This window comes from Callionymus lyra, chromosome 19, assembly GCF_982586985.1.
Source record: "Callionymus lyra chromosome 19, fCalLyr1.hap1.1, whole genome shotgun sequence".
Classification (NCBI taxonomy): Eukaryota; Metazoa; Chordata; class Actinopteri; order Syngnathiformes; family Callionymidae; genus Callionymus; species Callionymus lyra.
The window spans coordinates 11,078,530-11,098,470 of NC_141836.1; the positions used below are offsets into that span (position 1 = coordinate 11,078,530).

Genomic DNA, 19,941 nt, shown 5'->3' on the forward strand with positions numbered 1-19,941 from the left:
TATTGAATTAAAAATATATTATAAGTTAAAACGTATACTTTAGAAAATGTATGTTGGGGTTTAGAATGTAAAAATCGTTATAAATATACATGTATTTTAAATTATTATTAAATAGAAAAAATGTCAACCTTTACACATTGACTAAGTTTATATAACATTATCTAATGCAATTATTTAAACAAAAGCAATTGCATTAAAAACAACAACAACAAGAACATTCAAATAAAGAAGAAAGTTTCATCATTTGAAATTAGTTAAATTCAACCTTTCAATATTTATGTGACACTGATATTCTTCCATATATTAATTCTTAACTTTCCCCCGTAATATTATTAGTATTTATTATATATATACCCTTTGTCTTTTAATTATTTATTTTTTCACAATTGAACTCCAATTGAAACTTAAGTAGCAACACTCAATTAAATAATCGTATTTTTTTTAATATATATTAGTAATAGTATTTTAGTTTTTTTAATAATTTATCTCTGTAGTTAATTTAAAAAACAAACAACAGAAATGCATTTAATTTATGACACAGCATGTCTTGCTCATTCTACTCTTGGCCAGCAGGGGGAAACAGCTCCCCACATACAAAACGATCACGTCATGCAAGTCATTACAGTTCTTGTGATTCGATTAAATGATACACGTAATTGTCACTTTCATTCCATGATACTGTTGATGAGATATAAGATATGTGACAGCTCCCGTCAAATTATGAATTTATTGCTAAATTAAATGGTATTAAATGTTAAATTAAATGTTAAAATATATAATAATATGAATATGAATATGAATATTTAACATCACAATACATTCATTTAATGTTTATTTTCTGCACAAGTAGTTTCACTTTGATTGTTGTGTACAACGTTAGTCATAAAATAAACTTAAATCTATGATGTTATTTAAGGTATTTATTATAGTAACGCTGCAAATTTGATCATAAGATTGTTTAAATGTTTGTAACCATTATGTCCTTATGAAAAATAAGTAAAAAACAAGATGATTAAAGGGGAAATGCCATAGTGTTAAAAATGTTGCAGTTTCTATTTTTATTTATTTAAGTCTTTATTTTTTTTCTGCCCATGCTTTTAGGCGAGAGAGCTTCGGTCCACCAGCTGCTCTCCTCAGTACCAGCTCTTATCCCGGCTGGATCACGATGTTCCCGGAGAGGCTGCAGGAGTCCTGGACCTGCTGGAGAGTGACAATCAGCCAGTGAACACACACCTCACCTCTTCTCAAGTACACACACACACACACACTCACACACACACTCGCCTCCTCTAAACGACTGTTAGCTCCACATCATTACGACGCTTGTTTTTGCCAGCTCTACATATAGCAGGTCAGATGGTCATTAACATTCAACAGGCCATATCACACATATGGACGCCTATCCCCTCGCCGACACACACACACACACACACACACACACGGTCGCACACATACCCACACGTGGATAAGCAGGAGGCCGTGAATATGCAGCAGGTAACACCTGCTAAGGCTGCATCTGTTCTCAGGCTGTGGGGGAACACGAGTCATCTGTGCTCTTGTGTCTCCATTCATGACCTATCGGTCGCCATGGCAACGCTTGATGAGACGGCACCTCCGACGCGTTTAAGAGATTTTAAATCGGACGCAAACTGTGCTTTTTTTTTGTCTCCATGTTTAGATCGGAGAGGATGGCGGTGCAAAGTTGAGGGCTTTGAAGTGGAATTAGGATTCTGGTCGACACTTGAAGAAAGTTACAGTCGTGTGGGTCGTTGAACTGAACCAGAGCGTATATTATTCTGTTTTCTTGTCATAGAAAGTCCTCTATGTTATACTACAAATAAAATATATCTAGAAATTAGGCAAATAAAAGTTTTAAATCAAAGTGTTATTGTCATATATAGTGTAAATACCACAAAAAAGCATAAATTATTCTGTTTTTTCTTTATTAAATGTCCATAATTACTTATAATCAATTAAAGGAAATAGAAAACTGAGCAAATTAAAGGAAATATTAGTATTTTTCACTCGTATATAGTGTAAATACAAAGAAAACAGCATCTATCAGCAATTATTCGGTTTACTTTTCATTAAAATGTCCATAATTACTTAAAACAATCTAAAATTAGGCAAATAAAGGTTCTAAATCTTAGTATCGTTGATTGTATATATTGTTAATACAAAAAAAGCATGAATTATACTGTTTTTCCTGTCATACAAAGTTCTTTATGTAATATTACAAATGGAAAATATCTCAAATTAGGCTTATAAACGTTTTTAATCTTAGTATTGTTCACTCGTATATAGTGTAAATACAAAAAGAATATTTATTATGTTTTCTTTTCTCTCAAAAGTCCATAATTACTTAAAACAATCTAAAATTAGGCAAATTAAAGATACAAATCTAAAAATATATCTATATATATCTAAATACAAAACCAGAGCATACATCTTTCTGTTTTCTTTCCATAAAAGTCCACAATTGCATATTACAAATGTAAAAGTAAATGTAAAAGTAGGCAAATAAAGGTTCTATATCTTAGTATCGTTGATTATATATATTGTAAATACAAAAAAAAGCATGAATTATACTGTTTTCTTTTATTAAAAAGTCCTTTATGTAATATTAAAAATGGAAAATATCTCAAATTGGGCATATAAACGTTTTTAATTGTAGTATTGTTCACTTGTATATAGTGTAAATACAAAGAAAATAGCATCAATTATTCTGTTTTCTTTTCATTAAAAAGTCCATAATTACTTAAAACAATCTAAAATTAGGCAAATTAAAGATATAAATCTAAATATATAGTCTAAATACAAAACCAGAGCATAAATCAATCTGTTTGCTTTCCATAAAAGTCCACAATTGCATATTAGAAATGTAAAAGTGAATGTAAAAGTAGGCAAATAAAGGTTCTAAATCTTAGTATCGTTGATTATATATATTGTAAATACAAAAAAAGCATGAATTATACTGTTTTCTTGTTATAAAAAGTCCTTTATGTAATATTACGAATGGAAAATATCTAAAATTAGGCATATCAACGTTTTTAATCTTTCTTTTCATTAAAACGTACATAATTACTTAAAACAATGTAAAAAATGGGCAAATTAAAGTTATAAATTTAAATATATAGTCACAATATTTATTGTGATTTATTGTCATTAAAGGTCCATAATATCGTATAATAAATATAATAATATCTTAAATTGGGCAAATAAAAGTTCTAAATCTTAGTGTATGTTATATATTGTAAATACAAACACAACAACATATGTACAGTATACAATATCTTTCTTTAAAAAAAACCCTCATTCATTTCATATTAAATATAATAATTTTTAAATAAAAGTTCTCAATGTTAGTGTACTTGAGTAAATATGGAGTACAAAAAGTACCCTGAACGTCAAATCAAGCAGAAGATCCAGTGAGAGAGTGCATTTGAGTGAGAAGTGATAAAAAAAGAGGAAGCGTTACAACTTCCTATTTACATAAAAAGAAAACAAGTTTGTTTTACGAGTCAGTCGGAGCGAAGAGAAGTTCTGGTCGCGAGCGTCTCTTTCCACACGTGAATGTTTTGGACGTTTCCAGGTAGAGTCTCTTGTATTGTTATTCTTGAGTTGCCAGGTTTTGTAGTTCGTTCTCACACATGATGTTTATCTGTGTTTGGTTTGGAATTGGATGTGTTACGGTTTAACATGACAAATAATTGTATTTATTTCAGACCTTCTTTAAATTCCTGAACCCTTTACATCAGAATATGTGGTTCGTAGTGAAAATGCTCGTCTTTGTTTAAGTAAACTTACAGTCGACCGGTTTTCTCAACTCAAGTCACTTCCTGGAGATGAAACAGTGCAGTTAGAAAAGAGGAAGTTAAAGAGGAAGAGAGACAGAGATGAAGGATAACATCATATAGTGTAACAGAGAGACATCTAGTGGCATTTGAAAATGAGTACCCTGTTTCATGAAGCTTCATTAACTGTTTCATGAAGCTTCATTAAATGTTTCATGAAACGTCATTGACTGTTTCATGAAACTTCATTGACTGATTCATGAACTTCATCAACTGTTTCATGAAACTTCATTGACTGTTTCATTAACTTCATCAACTGTTTCATGAAACTTCATCAACTGTTTCATGAAGCTTCATTAACTGTTTCATGAACTTCATTAACTGTTTCATGAACTTCATCAACTGTTTTATGAAACTTCATTGACCGTTTCATGAAACTTCATTATCTGTTTCATGAAACTTCATTGACTGTTTCATGAAACTTCATTGACTGTTTCATGAAACTTCATTGACTGTTTTCATGAAACTTCATTGACTGTTTCATGAAGCTTCATTGACTGTTTCATGAAACTTCATTGACTGATTCATGAACTTCATCAACTGTTTCATGAAACTTCATTGACTGTTTCATTAACTTCATCAACTGTTTCATGAAACTTCATCAACTGTTTCATGAAGCTTCATAAACTGTTTCATGAACTTCATTAACTGTTTCATGAACTTCATCAACTGTTTTATGAAACTTCATTGACCGTTTCATGAAACTTCATTATCTGTTTCATGAAACTTCATTGACTGTTTCATGAAACTTCATTGACTGTTTCATGAACCTTTATTGACTGTTTTCATGAAACTTCATTGACCGTTTCATGAAGCTTCATTGCCTGTTTCATGAAACTTCATTATCTGTTATATGAAACTTCATTGCCTGTTTCATGAAGTTCATTATCTGTTTCATGAAGCTTCATTGACTGTTTTCATGAAACTTCATTATCTGTTATATGAAACTTCATTGCCTGTTTCATGAAGTTCAATATCTGTTTCATGAAGCTTCATTGACTGTTTCATGAACTTCATTAACTGTTTCATGAACTTCATCAACTGTTTTATGAAACTTCATTGACCGTTTCATGAAACTTCATTATCTGTTTCATGAAACTTCATTGACTGTTTCATGAAGCTTCATTGCCTGTTTCATGAAACTTCATTGACTGTTTTCATGAAACTTCATTGACTGTTTTCATGAAGCTTCATTGACTGTTTCATGAAACTTCATTGACTGATTCATGAACTTCATCAACTGTTTCATGAAACTTCATTGACTGTTTCATTAACTTCATCAACTGTTTCATGAAACTTCATCAACTGTTTCATGAAGCTTCATAAACTGTTTCATGAACTTCATTAACTGTTTCATGAACTTCATCAACTGTTTTATGAAACTTCATTGACCGTTTCATGAAACTTCATTATCTGTTATATGAAACTTCATTGCCTGTTTCATGAAACTTCATTATCTGTTTCATGAAACTTCATTGACTGTTTCATGAAACTTCATTGACTGTTTTCATGAAACTTCATTGACTGTTTCATGAAACTTCATTGACTGTTTTCATGAAACTTCATTGACTGTTTCATGAACTTCATCAACTGTTTCATGAAACTTCATTGACTGATTCATGAACTTCATCAACTGTTTCATGAAACTTCATTGACTGTTTCATTAACTTCATCAACTGTTTCATGAAACTTCATCAACTGTTTCATGAAGCTTCATTAACTGTTTCATGAACTTCATTAACTGTTTCATGAACTTCATCAACTGTTTTATGAAACTTCATTGACCGTTTCATGAAACTTCATTATCTGTTTCATGAAACTTCATTGACTGTTTCATGAAACTTCATTGACTGTTTCATGAACCTTTATTGACTGTTTTCATGAAACTTCATTGACCGTTTCATGAAGCTTCATTGCCTGTTTCATGAAACTTCATTATCTGTTATATGAAACTTCATTGCCTGTTTCATGAAGTTCATTATCTGTTTCATGAAGCTTCATTGACTGTTTTCATGAAACTTCATTATCTGTTATATGAAACTTCATTGCCTGTTTCATGAAGTTCAATATCTGTTTCATGAAGCTTCATTGACTGTTTCATGAACTTCATTAACTGTTTCATGAACTTCATCAACTGTTTTATGAAACTTCATTGACCGTTTCATGAAACTTCATTATCTGTTTCATGAAACTTCATTGACTGTTTCATGAAGCTTCATTGCCTGTTTCATGAAACTTCATTGACTGTTTTCATGAAACTTCATTGACTGTTTTCATGAAACTTCATTGATTGTTTCATGAAACTTCATTGCCTGTTTCATGAAACTTCATTGCCTGTTTCATGATACCTCACCATCTATTTCATGATACAATATCGACGGTTCTTTATTGAAACTTGTCAAATGGATCATGAAACCTCATCAACTGTTTCATGAAACTCCACCACTGTGCATTAATAATACATTTTACAAATAATGAATGGTTGATTCATTTCTTAAAGTAGCATAGATTTTACATTATATTTTGTCAATTTCATGTTTAAATTCAGAATTAAAATTCTGTATATTTGCAATTTAAAACAAACTTTTTCAGCAGCAAAACATTGAATGTTTTGAAATATAAACGTATGCATTATATCTAAAATAAACAACTTATTTTCTGTTTACAAGATTACATCTAGTACATAATAAAAATGAAAATATAAATAGGGATGTATGACTGGAAATGTTCTTTTTATGATATGAATAACTTTACAAATATACAATACAATTTTGTCACAGGCCATTGATGATGATGTCATAGACGAGACGAGGGTTCAGCGACCTCAACTTGACGTGAAAAAGAGGAAAAAAGACGACACTTTTATTGATTAATGCCTATAAACGTGTGGTTTGATTATCAAACGTAACAAACTCTCGCGTTGACCTAAAGATTCTCCAGCAGGTGAAGATTCCAGAAGGTATATATCAGGACAACACATGGCTCTTGTTAAAATAGAAAAAAAAAGTCTCTTGATGTAACTGTCTGTCTGGTTAGATGTCTCACCCCCGAGGTGTTAAATTAACAATCTCTCACCCTCCTTCTCCGTTCCTGCATGTCTCCATCCACATATGTTACCATGGAAATATGGCAGGGAGAGGAAGAAACGAGGAGGAGGAGGAGGAGGAGATGATCAGGGTTGATAGTGCGAGGGGAGTGAGGTCGTGGAGGTGACAGAAGCGAAGGGAGCTGTGGTGAGGAAGAAGAAGAAGAAGAAGAGAAGGGTTTTTTTTTTCTTGACGGGTCCGGCACCGACCCGGCAACTCATCTGGTTTCAGGCCAACAGACAGAAGCGGAACCTCGAGGGCAGCAGCGGATTTTTTCGGGAAAAACCTTCTCCATAGTCTCTCTTCATCGCAAGATCAAAATCTTTTTTTTGGTCCATCACTGTTAACATCCCATAATACAAACGTATCAACGCATTTTACAACATGTTTTTATGCCGATGATTCCACTTTCCATTCATTTGGTAACTTGGGAAATATTTAACCAGAAGGGAAAAAAAAAAAGATATGGAGCAGATGACGGTCAAAATATGGCGCCCATTTGGTCTAACCACATGGTTAACAGTCGGCGTAACCTTGGAAACGGTAATCAAACTGTTGGTGCGAGCAGGGAAATGATTCTTGCCTTTTTTTTTCCACTTCCTTCTTTGTGGCTCGAACAGAGAGAAAAATATATTTTCTTGATCCTCCATGGCTGCATTTTTGTTGGATTTTTAAACCAGTTTGCTTAAATTTAATCCAACGAGCTAAGAGGTTTTGCTATGTACTTATCTCAAAGTCTGTTTTACAATCATGTCAAATAAAAATTACATCAAAAATAAATACATAAAAATCAATAGTGATATGTCTTCTGGTAAATAACTTGAAAAAAAAAAGCCTAGATTTGAGGAAACGTTGATAAAGGAACAAAGATAAATATTTGGTGCTGGATTACAATGTGGTTCCAGAGATATTTTGAAGGATTTGTCAGTTAATAGAGGGGGAAAAGGTCCCGACAAACAATTCCTTGTTCAATTCCACTGTTTGTCTTCTCAAATGAAGCACATTTTAAATTTTATTACTATTAATTTAATTAAATTTTAAATGCTAAAAAAGTTGTACTGTAATAAAAATGTAACGTGGCAATGAAAATAGTGTTTTTTAACTAAATTAGTGAAAATATGTGAAAATTATATTCAGGAATAAAATATTTTTTATGTATTTTAACCAGCCTGTCAAAGTGGATCAGTTTACAGACATGCAATATAATATGTTTTTAATGATAAATATCCAAAAATGTTCTTCAAATTGTTCTTGAAATTAGGTTATTTGATCTCTCTGTTGGCAAAATAACTTAAATTTTTTTAAAGAAAATGTTCCGCACATGATGATAAAGTAGCAAAATCAACGTTACGATGTGGATCCAAACATATTTTGAAGGATTTGCTAGTTAATAAATGCTTGAGAGGTGTACGTGGGTCTTCTCTAGTGTCTTGATTATGAAGTAGTGAAGATATTTGTAAATTATATTCATGTTTGAACTGGGATTTAGATGCTATTTTGGAAAAGTTTGATCATAACTGAAAAGATGTAGTCGGTGGAATGTATGGAATATCGCGGATGGATTAGTCTTTTTTTTAAGTTGTAGAAAACCTTGTGTTAAGTAGAATTAAAGTGTAATAAAATATATTATGCAGAAAAGCATTTCTCCTTCCAGTGAGCCAACATGAGCTCTTGGCCACAAACCATTCTTTTGACAGATTCTTAATCGCTCTCTGATCCTGTCGTGTTTTCCTGTGATCAAAAGCTCTAGAAATATGGATCCACCACTTCGCTCGTGTCAACCAACAGGACGGGGGGAAAAAAACAAGTTGGCGAGCGCGAGTGTGACATTCACAGTTCCTAAAATTGAAATGTGTCCTAAAGAAATGAAGAATTTCACCACGTTGTTCATCGTATGTTGCTTTATCTCCACACAGATGATCAGAGATGAGCGACACGTATGCATCGGTGAACAAAGTCCCCAAGTATGCATCTTTGAATCTACCCAAATGCAGCAGAGACGCCGGGTAAAGCATATTTTTAAATTCTGTAAAAGTATTTTAAATTTTCACTCCTTCTCTGCTTCTGCGGTTATTTTACACATGTGATGTATATTCTTTGATATCCAAAATAGTACCGTTTTGCGTTATATAACTGGAAATGTGTTTTTATTTTCCCTTTTAGCACATTTTCAGCCTCCCATCACTATGTCAACGACCCTCTGAAGCCGCCAGATGGCGCTATGTACAGCGCGGTCAGACCCAGAAATCAACCAGATCCCGGTCAGGGGGCGGAGCCACGCGGTCAACGCCCACACCTGGCTTCAGGTAACAAGAGTAAAAATCTAAACTTACCAAACTATATTTATCAGTATAATAATCTTAATCAATGGCTTTTGTTTAAGTTACGATATCAACATGAATGTGCCTTGAGTTTGATGTGTCGTACACTGTAGTTTAAAGTGAATAAAAGTATATTAAATGTACTTTAAAAAGGTTGTTTCTTTTAAAGTCGACGATGATTATGAAGATATTTCGGCAGATGTCACCAAACTCATGTCTCAGGACAACATCGGTGAGTGAAAACTTTTTTATTTAGTAATCCATTGTGTCTACATATGTTTTGGCTCAAAAATACCACTTAAAATGCAATGCTTTATGTCGTGGCACTTTTATTTTGTTAAGTTAAGTTTCTTCTAATCATTTTTTAACATTTGTTTTTGGAACTTACCTTGAGCTGCATCCCTGCAGGCATGAAAAATGCTTTTTTAATTAAAGATTGATTGACCTTTTCCATGGTGCTTAATGAAAATGATTCAACATTTTTGTTTTGGCAGAGTTCACTATTTTCATTTGTAGCTACAGCTCGTGAATACAAAAAAAACCCCTCAAAACTAAAGGATGTTCCGCTACTGGAGTCTGTCCCAGCTACATAGGGCAAGGGGCAGAGATCACCAACAACAAGAGAGAAATACTCGCACAACAGTTGAATCAACAAACATCTCTTTAAAAATACTAAAAGTGGATTTTTGTTCTTGTTTGTTTTTGTCAGGATTCAACAGTCGTGTGCAGAAGCCTCGAGGACCCAGAGACCCTCCGGCCGAGTGGAGCCGATGAATCATTAACAAGACAAATCGGTTCTTTTTTAAGACTCCAAACAAAGGGCCAACTTAGTCTGGGTCGGGGGGGTCGGACCAAAATGATGCATTGAAAAGAAGATCAATAAAAAAAAAAATTAAAAAAAATGACCACTAAGTGAAAAGCGTATGCAGTGAAATATGAAGTTATTTTTAAATGTTCTTTTATGTTTTTCATATATTTGTCGAATGAAAAAAAGGTTTTCTTTATCTGTTTAGATTAGTTAAAAAGGTCCATTACAAAGACATTCTTTTGTAGTCATAATAATCTATGATTTATATGTCAATAAAGTTGAAAATGTATCTATTTATCTATTGATCATGTTGAACATGTTACATATAAACAACCTTAATATTGAGATTGTACTCACAGGTAATACATGTGTAAACAAAATGAATACAAATAAATGTATTGCACTTGTTCAAGACACAATAAAACAGGACCTTGAGTTGTACCCTGAGGTACACCACAAATGGTTCCATTGTTGTTGTTTTTTTTAGTTAAGCAGTAGTTTTTATTTTAATGTGTAATTAATAATTTATTTGAATATAAACTTATTATAAATATTATAAATCACACTTTTGTCAAACAATAATATTGTATTTTTATTATTATTGTTATTTTTCTAAACGTTGCTGAATCTTCGGAATAGAGGAATAAATGTGATTTTACAGGAATATATATGTTGAGAGCAGTCGTGCGATGGAGCCTTGTTGCTAGGTAACGAAGCAGCTTTGAAGTTTTTTTCCCCTGTTTTTGTATTTGTTGTTTTTCCTCTTTTTTTTTTTCTTTTTCACCGATCGGTTCGAAGAGACGTTGCTTTATATGGAGGCTCGAGACTCAGAAACAAAACCGGGTTTTTTTGTCTCGTCAGACATGAAGGAGATGATTTAAAGTTACAGACGAGATTCTCCTAAAACATCTTCATTCGATCGAGATTTAGTTTATTTATTTTATTTATTATTTATTTACTTGAGAAAACACGATTCCTACTTCTGATTCTGCTGCAGTGACGTTTCCGACCACTAGTAGGCGGAACAACTCCATCGTATCCAAACGTTATGGAACCTTTAAAAAAAAAGTAATTTCAGTTTTGTGTCTTTATCTCTTAAACAACATGTCAGAAATTGTTAATCATTTTGATTTAAAACCTTTTCTACATATTCAGACTCACCAAATACACACATCTGTTTATAATGATACTTAATTTTGATTTAATTTGTCTGTTACACACAGTTTAAACCCATTTGTCAAACATCATAACTCAACTACATTTCCAGGGAATGTTAACCATGTGAAAGGAAACAGATTTTTGTTCTGAATTACCATCTGGAGTCAAAAATCATTTGAAGATTCTGACGGCATGAGCTCATCACTGTCCATTATTTTTCAATGGATTCTAAAACATTGATGAATGGTCGAGTGATGCTAAACTCCATCACTCAAGGGGCCAAAATAGTTTATCCCTTGGGTTATCTCCGGGTCAAGGTGATCCGAAGGCCCGAAAACTAATTTCTTTGAGGTATCCCTTGTGTTGTCTTTGGGTCAAATTGAGCTGAAAGCCTGAAAACAAATGTGTTTGAGGTATTCCTTGTGTTATCTCTGGGACAAGTTGACCCGAAAGCCTTAAAACAGATGTGTTTAAGGTATCCCTCGTGTTATCTTTGAATAAAGTTGACCCGAAAGCCTGAAAACAAATGTGTTTGAGGTATCCCTTATGTTATCTCTGGGTCAAGTTGACCCAAAGGCCCGAAAACAAATGTGTTTGAGGTATCCCTTGTGTTGTCTCTGGGTTAAGTTGACCCGAAAGCCCGAAAACAAATGTGTTTGAGGTATCCCTTCGGTTGTTTCTGGGTTAAGTTGACCCAAAGGCCTGAAAACAAATGTGTTTGAGGTATCCCTTGTGTTATCTATGGGTCAGGTTGACCCAAAAGCCTTAAAACAAATGTGTTTGAGGTATCCCTTGTGATATCTATCGGTCAGGTTGACCCAAAGGCCTGAAAAAAAATGTGTTTGAGGTATCCCTTGTGATATCTATCGGTCAGTTTGACCCAAAGGCCTGAAAAAAATGTGTTTGAGGTATCCCTTGTGTTATCTATGGGTCAAGTTGACCCGAAAGCCTGAAAACAAATGTGTTTGTGGTATCCTGTGTTATATCTGGGTCAAGTTGACCCAAAAGCCTGAAAACAAATGTGACAGAATTGTTTTTATAGCGATATGTAAGTGGTTAATTTTTTTATCCCTTGTGTTATCTCTGATTTAAGTTGACCCAAAACAAATGTGTTTGTGCTATCCCTTGTGTTGCCCTTCGGGTCAGCTCGACCCTGAGACACACATATGGAAAAAAATTAACCACTTACACGTTGCTATAAAAACAATTCCGTCAAAGAATTCCGACAGAACCCGTCGACCACGAGAACCGGGCAGTGGAATAAAGACTCCTCACGCCTGCAGCATGACTGCGAGAAGCCGGGAAACAATCAGGAGGAACCTCATGACGTGGAGGCGTCCGGAGCCAAATGTCATGAGCTGCCAGCTGGTGAGAAGCGATGAAGTCCGAGGCAGCCTGGATGGACGTGCCGAAGCCGAGCCAAGTCCGCCCGAAGGGGGGGGAACTCGGCGGCACACGGCACCTCCATAAATGTTCTGGAATCACAAGTAGCAGTGACGGCACCACAGACATTTCTGGAGAAGCAGCGAGAGAACTGGCATATCTGAAGCTAAGTGAAGCAGCAGCTGTCTTTTCTCCTACTGTACACGTGCGCTTGTTTAGTCTCTTGGACGCATACAGTTCTTTTTTGTGTCACCGTCGTGCAGTGCATGCTGGGACGTCAAAACCACAGGCATGGAGTTACTATCTATTCGCTGAACTACTCAAAAATGAACAAGCAGATTCATCTGCGGATGAAGTTTGTATCATGAAGTCTTCAATACCTGGCAGACTTCCCAAGCATATTCCATAATCAATCCAATCCCCCATGATCCTTTGCAGCGCACGCTTTGTTTATGTTTAATTGAACTCGTTGGATGTCGACTATTTTTTTAATCAGCGAACGCACACTTGCAGGACCTTCTCCTTCGACAAAACCTTTTCGTGTTCTTCGCCGCCGTGATTCCTGGCTCGGAAAATCCTCCTCCTCGCGTCGGGAGAATTACTCATCGAACAATCCTCGCTCTCCTGGCCCCGATATTGCTTTTGACTTTGACTCGCCATGTGTGAAACAACAACAAATAAATAATTCTAATCATACACTTCTCTCCTGCAGGATGAGGCTTCGGGAGTGAGAAGCAAAAGTTGTGATGATTCTTTTTTTGGAGAGCAGTTGAATAACTTATAAATGGGGATCTTGCTTGTTTTGGCTTTAAAATCATATTTTATTTTATCATATTTATTTTAATGGTTATATATTTTAATAAATTGTATGTAAAATACAGTTATTCGTTGTTATAACTAACATTTGTTCACTTTTGTGTTGCAATTAAACGTCCAGCCACTAGGTGGCAGCAGTCGTTATGTCCTTCGAAACTAAAGTAACAAGGAAATCCCGCAAGATCACAGCGATGACTAAGGACGAGAGGATACAGTCGACTCCAGCCGCTTTGAAAGCTGATGTTTAATTTTTTATGTTTTAGTTTAAAACAAATGAAAGCATGCATGTGGTCTTTTAAGTCTATCAAATACTCGACAATACTACAAATATATACTTGTTACCACAGTATTACAATATGTTGTATCATTGTCCCTGTTTTATGTTGTTTGTTGAAAAAATAAGATGCAAACATATACTGCGTTTGGACATTTTTGTGTTGCAATTAAGCTCTGGCCCATAGATGGCAGCAGTCATTGAAACAAGACCCCGGGAATGACTGAGGACGAGAGGATACAGTCGACTCCAGCAGATTTTAAAGCTGATTTTTGGACATATTTTGGTTTCAAAACTAATGAAAGCAGTTACGACTTCATCCAGAGTCATGTGGTCTGTAAATTCTGCAACACCAGAGTCAAGTACTCGACAATACTACTAATATATACTTGTTACTGCAGTATCACATCATATTGTATGGCCCCTAAATGGCAGCAGTCATTTCATCAAGATCCCGGCAATGACTGAGGACGAGAGGATACAGTCGACTCCAGCAGCTTTTAAAGCGGATGTTTGGACATAGTTTGGTTTCAAAACAAATGAAAGCAGTTACGACTTCATCCAGAGTCATGTGGTCTGAAAATTCTGCAACACCAGAGTCAAGTACTCGACAATACTACAAATATATCCTTGTTACTGCAGTATCACAACATATTGTATCATTGTCCCTGTTTTATGTTGTTTGTTGAAAAAATAAGATGCAAATATATATATTGCGTTTGTACATTACTGTGCTGCAATTAAACTTTGGCCTCTAGATATCAAAATCTATTGCATCAAGATCCCATCACTGACTGAGGATGAGAGGATACAGTCGACTCCAGAAGCTTTTAAAGCTGATGTTTGGACATATTTTGGCGATGACTGAGGACAGGAGGAAACAGTCGACTCCAGCTGCTTTTAAAGCTGATCTTTGGACATATTTTGGCGATGACTGAGGACAAGAGGATACAGTCGACTCCAGCAGCTTTTAAAGATGATGTTTGGATACATTTTTGTTTCAAAACAAATGAAAGTAGTTACGACTTCGTCAAGAGTCATGTGGTCTGTAAATACTGCAACACCAGAGTCAAATACTCGACAATACTACAAATATATCGTTACTCATACAGTATCGCAAATAATTAGTTTTGATTTATTTAGCTTGATTTAACGATAAAGCTAATGAATAAATCTGTGGGTAAATGTCAGAAACACATTTAGTTCACCGTCGACTCCTGAGACACCATCTATGAGACGATGATGCTACAACTTTAAGTTTTAAATGTCACGTCTGACAGAAAACAGGCTGTAAATGTCTCTAAAATCAGAAAAAAAAAGAAGTCTGCGACTATATAAAGATGATGCTCGTGTTCGTCCTGATCAAATGCCTGCTCGTGGAGTTTTTTTCGTCAGCCTCGTAAAAAACTAACGCGAAAAAAAAACACACAAACAAACACACACAGATGTGAAGGAAAGATAAATAAGGAGCGAGACGCCGAGGATTGGTTCCGCTCCGTGGCGTTGACCTCATAAACATTTTTTAAGGATCCGAACCCTTGCAGCTGCACCGCTGGCACAGACTCCAGATGTGTAATAGAAGCAGGGATGTAAAGGAGAAGGTATATACAGTAGGTCGCGCACACATGTTAACACTGGCTCATGGTCGTACCGTCACTCACACACACCTATTGTCATGCATGCTGCTGGCTGTTTCACGGCAACTTAAAAAAGATTAACAGGCGTTTTGGGGAAAAAAAACGAGAGAATGGGGGGAAAAACTAGCCTAAGAAAGAAGAAAAACAAAGAGTAAAAAAAGCTGCTGGAGTCAGAGTTATTCCTCTCCATATTTCAATAACACGGGGAAAAACCACACCGCTGCCGCTGATCTGAGCCTCTTATTCCTTCCGTCGCTGGCTTAGTAGCTACTCTTGGCTTTTGTTGGCCGAGAAGAGACGAGGTGAGTCACCGAGTCCCGGCGATTAAGAGCTGGCAGCCGCTCCGCAGCAGCCCTGGCACATGGAGGATTCTGAAGAAAAAAAAAGAGGTAAAATTAAAAAAAAAAAGAGCTCCTGTGATCTGCAGTGAATCTTCACCATCAGAGTCGTTTACAAGATGAACTGTTGCTAAGTGTGGAGGGATTAGAAGAGAATTTTGGATTATGAGGGGAGGGTTTAGTGACTTCAACTTGATATTGAGTATTAAAAACGCTTAGTCAGCAGTAGGGGTGTGAGAATATGTATCGAATATATATATCGACTTTTATACACGTTATTGTATCGATGTTGAACAGCACCACATCCATTTATCTTGTATTTACGTACAAATATTTAGAGAGTTCATTTTGCTGTCGCATTTAAACTTCCGGCCACCAGTTGGCAGTAGTCACTACATCCTGCGCAGCTAAAAGAAAATTCCATGAGATCCCGGGAATGACTGAGGACAAGAGGATATATGTATATATCGTATTGACTGTATTGCAAGCTAAATATATAGTATCGTTTCGTGAGCTGAATATATCAAATCATATTATGAGACTAATATATTGTATTTAATTGTATCATGTATATATCATATTCAATTGTATAACACTATATCTACAGTATATATCATATTGAATCGTATCGTGAGCTGAATATATCGTATTTATTTGTATCATGTATATACAGTATGGAGTTGTATCGTATCTTAAACTGAATATAACAAATTGTATCTTGAGCTGAATAAACCGTATTTAACCGTAAAATACATATATCGTATTGAATTGTATCATGTATTTATCGTATTGTATCATATTGCGAGCTGAATATATAGAATCGTATCGGGAGCTGAATATATCGTATCAAATTGTATTATGAGATTAATGTAGCGTATTTAATTGTATTGCGTATATCTATATCATATTGAATCGCATTGCGACCTAAAAATAACAAATGAGATGAAAACATGGTATTGTATCATATCGTGAGCTGAATATTTCATATTTATTGCATGATGTATATATCGAATTGTATCGTACTGTGACTTGTATATATCGAATCTTATCTTGAGCTGAATATATCGTATTGACCCGTATTATGAGCTGAATTTATTAAATCGTATTTTGAGCCGAATATATCGTATTGTGAGCAGAATATATCAAATCGTATTAGGAGCTGAATATATCGTATTGAACCGTATCGTGAGCTGAATATGTCATATATATCAGAGATCCAAATAAAAATGTGTATTTTGATACAGAAAGATTTTCCTGAAACTGTGTTTTTGCTGCTGCTCCTGAAACCATCGTCCTCCCGCTAATAACAAATAAACCGTGACAACAAATGGTAAAAATATTCAAGCCGCCACAGTCGTACCTGTTAAGAAGAAAAGCAGCCTCACAGTAATGGAGTCGACTGAAAGAAGAGAAAAAAGCTTTTCTTCTTCGAAAGACGCCATTAATCAAATGTCTCTAACGGCATTAGATCTTTATTAGAACACATGATATTGACTGTTATATATGGATCTGTTTAAAAAGTTTTGAATTCACATTAAGTCGAGTTTAAATACAACAAAAAATTCACTCGGAGCTTCATAACAAAAGTCCCTTTTCATTCCTTCTCCGACTTGAATCTTCTTGATCCCTCAATTAATATTCTCCTTTTTAATCCTCTTTACTTTCCTCTCCTCTCTCCTTCATCTGCTCTATTACCTTCTTCCCGTCCCTCCTCCTCCTCCTCCCGACGGAGAGCAAACCAAGCAGAACACGAAGGAGGAACAGAGAAGCGAAATGGGTATAAAAGAAAAAAAAAAGGCGTGGATGAAATGAGGAGAGGGTTCAACCCCTCAAGTGGCTTCAATTAGCTAAATTACAGGGAGACGAGCGGGGTAAGGAACGAGGGAGACGGTAGAAAGCTGAACTGTCACACTCCACACTTGATTATAGGGTGAGACCAGTGGCTGCAGCTCTACATCCAACCCCAGTCTCAACCCAAAACCTGATCCCGGGGAGCAGACGACGACACCCAGCCAGGGGGTTATTTTAGGCCGCCGTGGAAAACTGGTTCGAGCACAAGGAACAGCCGAGTCAGGGAACGCATTCTGGGTGTATGGTCGCCGTGATGTTGCAGGTCCGGGCACGTCGACTCGACCACCGGCGCAGTCGCAGCTCGTAAAAAAAAAAGAAAAAAAAAAGGGCTTAACACCGCAGCATCCGTTCCTGCAGGCCCACCATGAACCCCCCGTTTTTTTAACTGTCCTGGTCCCAGTGGATCTGCAGCTTTTTAAACTATCCTAAGGATTTCGTCTTTGTTATATGATTATTGTTGTCCTGACAGGTTCATAGGAGCCGGGTAATAAACCGGCACAGTCGGAGGGAGCCAATGAAAAGTTGAGGAAAAGTCGAGGAAGTCATGGCGCTGGAGCCAAATATGGACTCTAAGTCATTTTCGGGGGTTCGCTGGATTGTTTGGTCAACGTAGATTAAAGTTCATGTTGATATTGTGATCTACTAGGATAAGATAAGATAAGGCTGTTCCTTATCTTATCATTACTTAGTAGATTGTAAGTAAGTAAGTAAGTAAGCAAGTAATATTTATTTATATAGAGCTTTTCGAGACCAGGGTCACAAAGCGCTTAGACAATCAAAACAATACTCAAAAAAGTACATACTTTAAAGATCAAGATAATACTGACAACAACACAGGAGTTCGAGAAATTCAAGGAAAAGCCTGAACAAATAGAAACGTCTTAAGGTGTTTCTTAAAGGAGTCAGTAGACTCCATCAAGCGCAAAGTTAAGAAGACTTTTAATACGACTAAAACTAAGATTTAGGTTTTGTTTCGCTTATTATTCTATTCTGTACTGAATTATTTGTAATATTTGTTGTATTATTGTTGTGTCTACAACACACAATAAACTTTTCTGATTCTGAATTCAAGGATACTTACTTTATGCTTAAACGTGTTGACCAAGATTTTACCTCCTTGTCCGATCGGGTCATTTTGACCCAAAGATATCACAAGGGATACCTCAAACACAATTGTTTTCCCCGCCCCCCGGGTCCCCTTGACCCAGAGAGATCACAAGGGTTAACGAGGAATTGCAATCTCGATAAATTTGTATCTCGTGATACTTATATCTAAAGATATATTTATAACAAATCATCATATTTATTATAGTATTTTATTTCATTTAGATTCTAGTTCATCGGTCAATAATTTGTTCGATCAATGAACTCTGCCACCTAGTGGCTTAACTAAATAATTATAGTTATTAACATCATTGTTTTTTTCATTTTCTGAAAACAAAGTCACTTAAAATAACTGCTTCAACATCATTAAAATGAACATATTGTTTATTTATTTTATTTTTTGATTTTATTGACTTGAAAACTGGAACGAAAAACATTTTCTGAATTAGAACATGTTTATTGTTTATAGTGTTTTGAACATATTACAGGATTGAAAATAAATTAAATAATAATAATAAAATAATAAAATAATAATAATAATAAAATAATAATAATAATAATAATAAATAAATAAAAATAAAGTAAAATAAAATAAATAATAATAATAATAATAATAATAATAATAAAAAATAAAAGGGAAAAATGAAAATAAAAATAAATTAAATATAATTCAACAAAATACAATTAAACTAAACAAAAATGTAATAATAAAAAAAAAAAAGACTTGTTCATTTTACTGAAAACAAAGTCACTAAAAATAACTGCTTCCACATCACAACTGCAGAATCTTGTGAACTGGAACGTGGAAATAAAGTCTTGAGATTTGAATGAAGTTGGTTAAAAAGCCACGTAAATTAAATGAATATTATGTAGAATTTAGATTAGCCATTATACAGTAAAAACCTTCACGAAAAAAAGGCAACAAAATAAAAGTAAAGATAAAAACATCTGAATTAATTAAACATCACATCTGCCCTGGTCCACTCAAGTAATTCCAGTGTGACCTTGAATTTCTGTCGAGATTTTTCTCAAAAAAGACCCACAAATTAAATAGGACTTACTAAACAGATGAGTCCCAAGGTTGAGAACAACCCACACAAACAGGATATTCAGCTTCATAACATGTTCTTTGTGCCGTTAATATGAGAATACATAATCTTACGTAACCTCGTGCCATCTGTCTAATGTCTGCACTGTCCCGCCAATATTAATCTTCTTAGAGACGCGTTACAGTTTGTTGTTAAGTTACTTTGAAGGCACGTCAAACATGTGACATTGTAGCATCGTTTGATGCAATAACGCTGGATCGGC

At 34.9% G+C, this 19,941-nt stretch overlaps 1 protein-coding gene across 1 annotated transcript; it reads left to right on the forward strand.

Moving 5' to 3' along the window:
- The first annotated feature begins 3,487 nt into the window (after positions 1 to 3,487).
- ptpn18 (protein tyrosine phosphatase non-receptor type 18) lies at positions 3,488 to 10,532 on the forward strand. The gene is made up of 5 exons (XM_087781696.1): positions 3,488 to 3,592; positions 8,857 to 8,946; positions 9,104 to 9,246; positions 9,431 to 9,493; positions 9,971 to 10,532. The coding sequence occupies exons 2-5, from the start codon at positions 8,867 to 8,869 to the stop codon at positions 10,033 to 10,035; spliced, it is 351 nt and encodes a 116-aa protein (XP_087637822.1). The 5' UTR covers positions 3,488 to 3,592; positions 8,857 to 8,866; the 3' UTR covers positions 10,036 to 10,532.
- The last annotated feature ends 9,409 nt before the right edge of the window (positions 10,533 to 19,941 follow it).

What these genes read in the sequence shown, in the direction of transcription:
- ptpn18 (XM_087781696.1), top strand. Translation starts at nt 8,867, where the DNA reads ATGAGCGACACGTATGCATCGGTGAACAAAGTCCCCAAGTATGCATCT. An exon ending in AAATGCAGCAGAGACGCCGG is followed by an intron (nt 8,947 to 9,103) that starts GTAAAGCATATT and finishes TTTCCCTTTTAG; the next exon opens with CACATTTTCAGCCTCCCATC. An exon ending in ACGCCCACACCTGGCTTCAG is followed by an intron (nt 9,247 to 9,430) that starts GTAACAAGAGTA and finishes TTTCTTTTAAAG; the next exon opens with TCGACGATGATTATGAAGAT.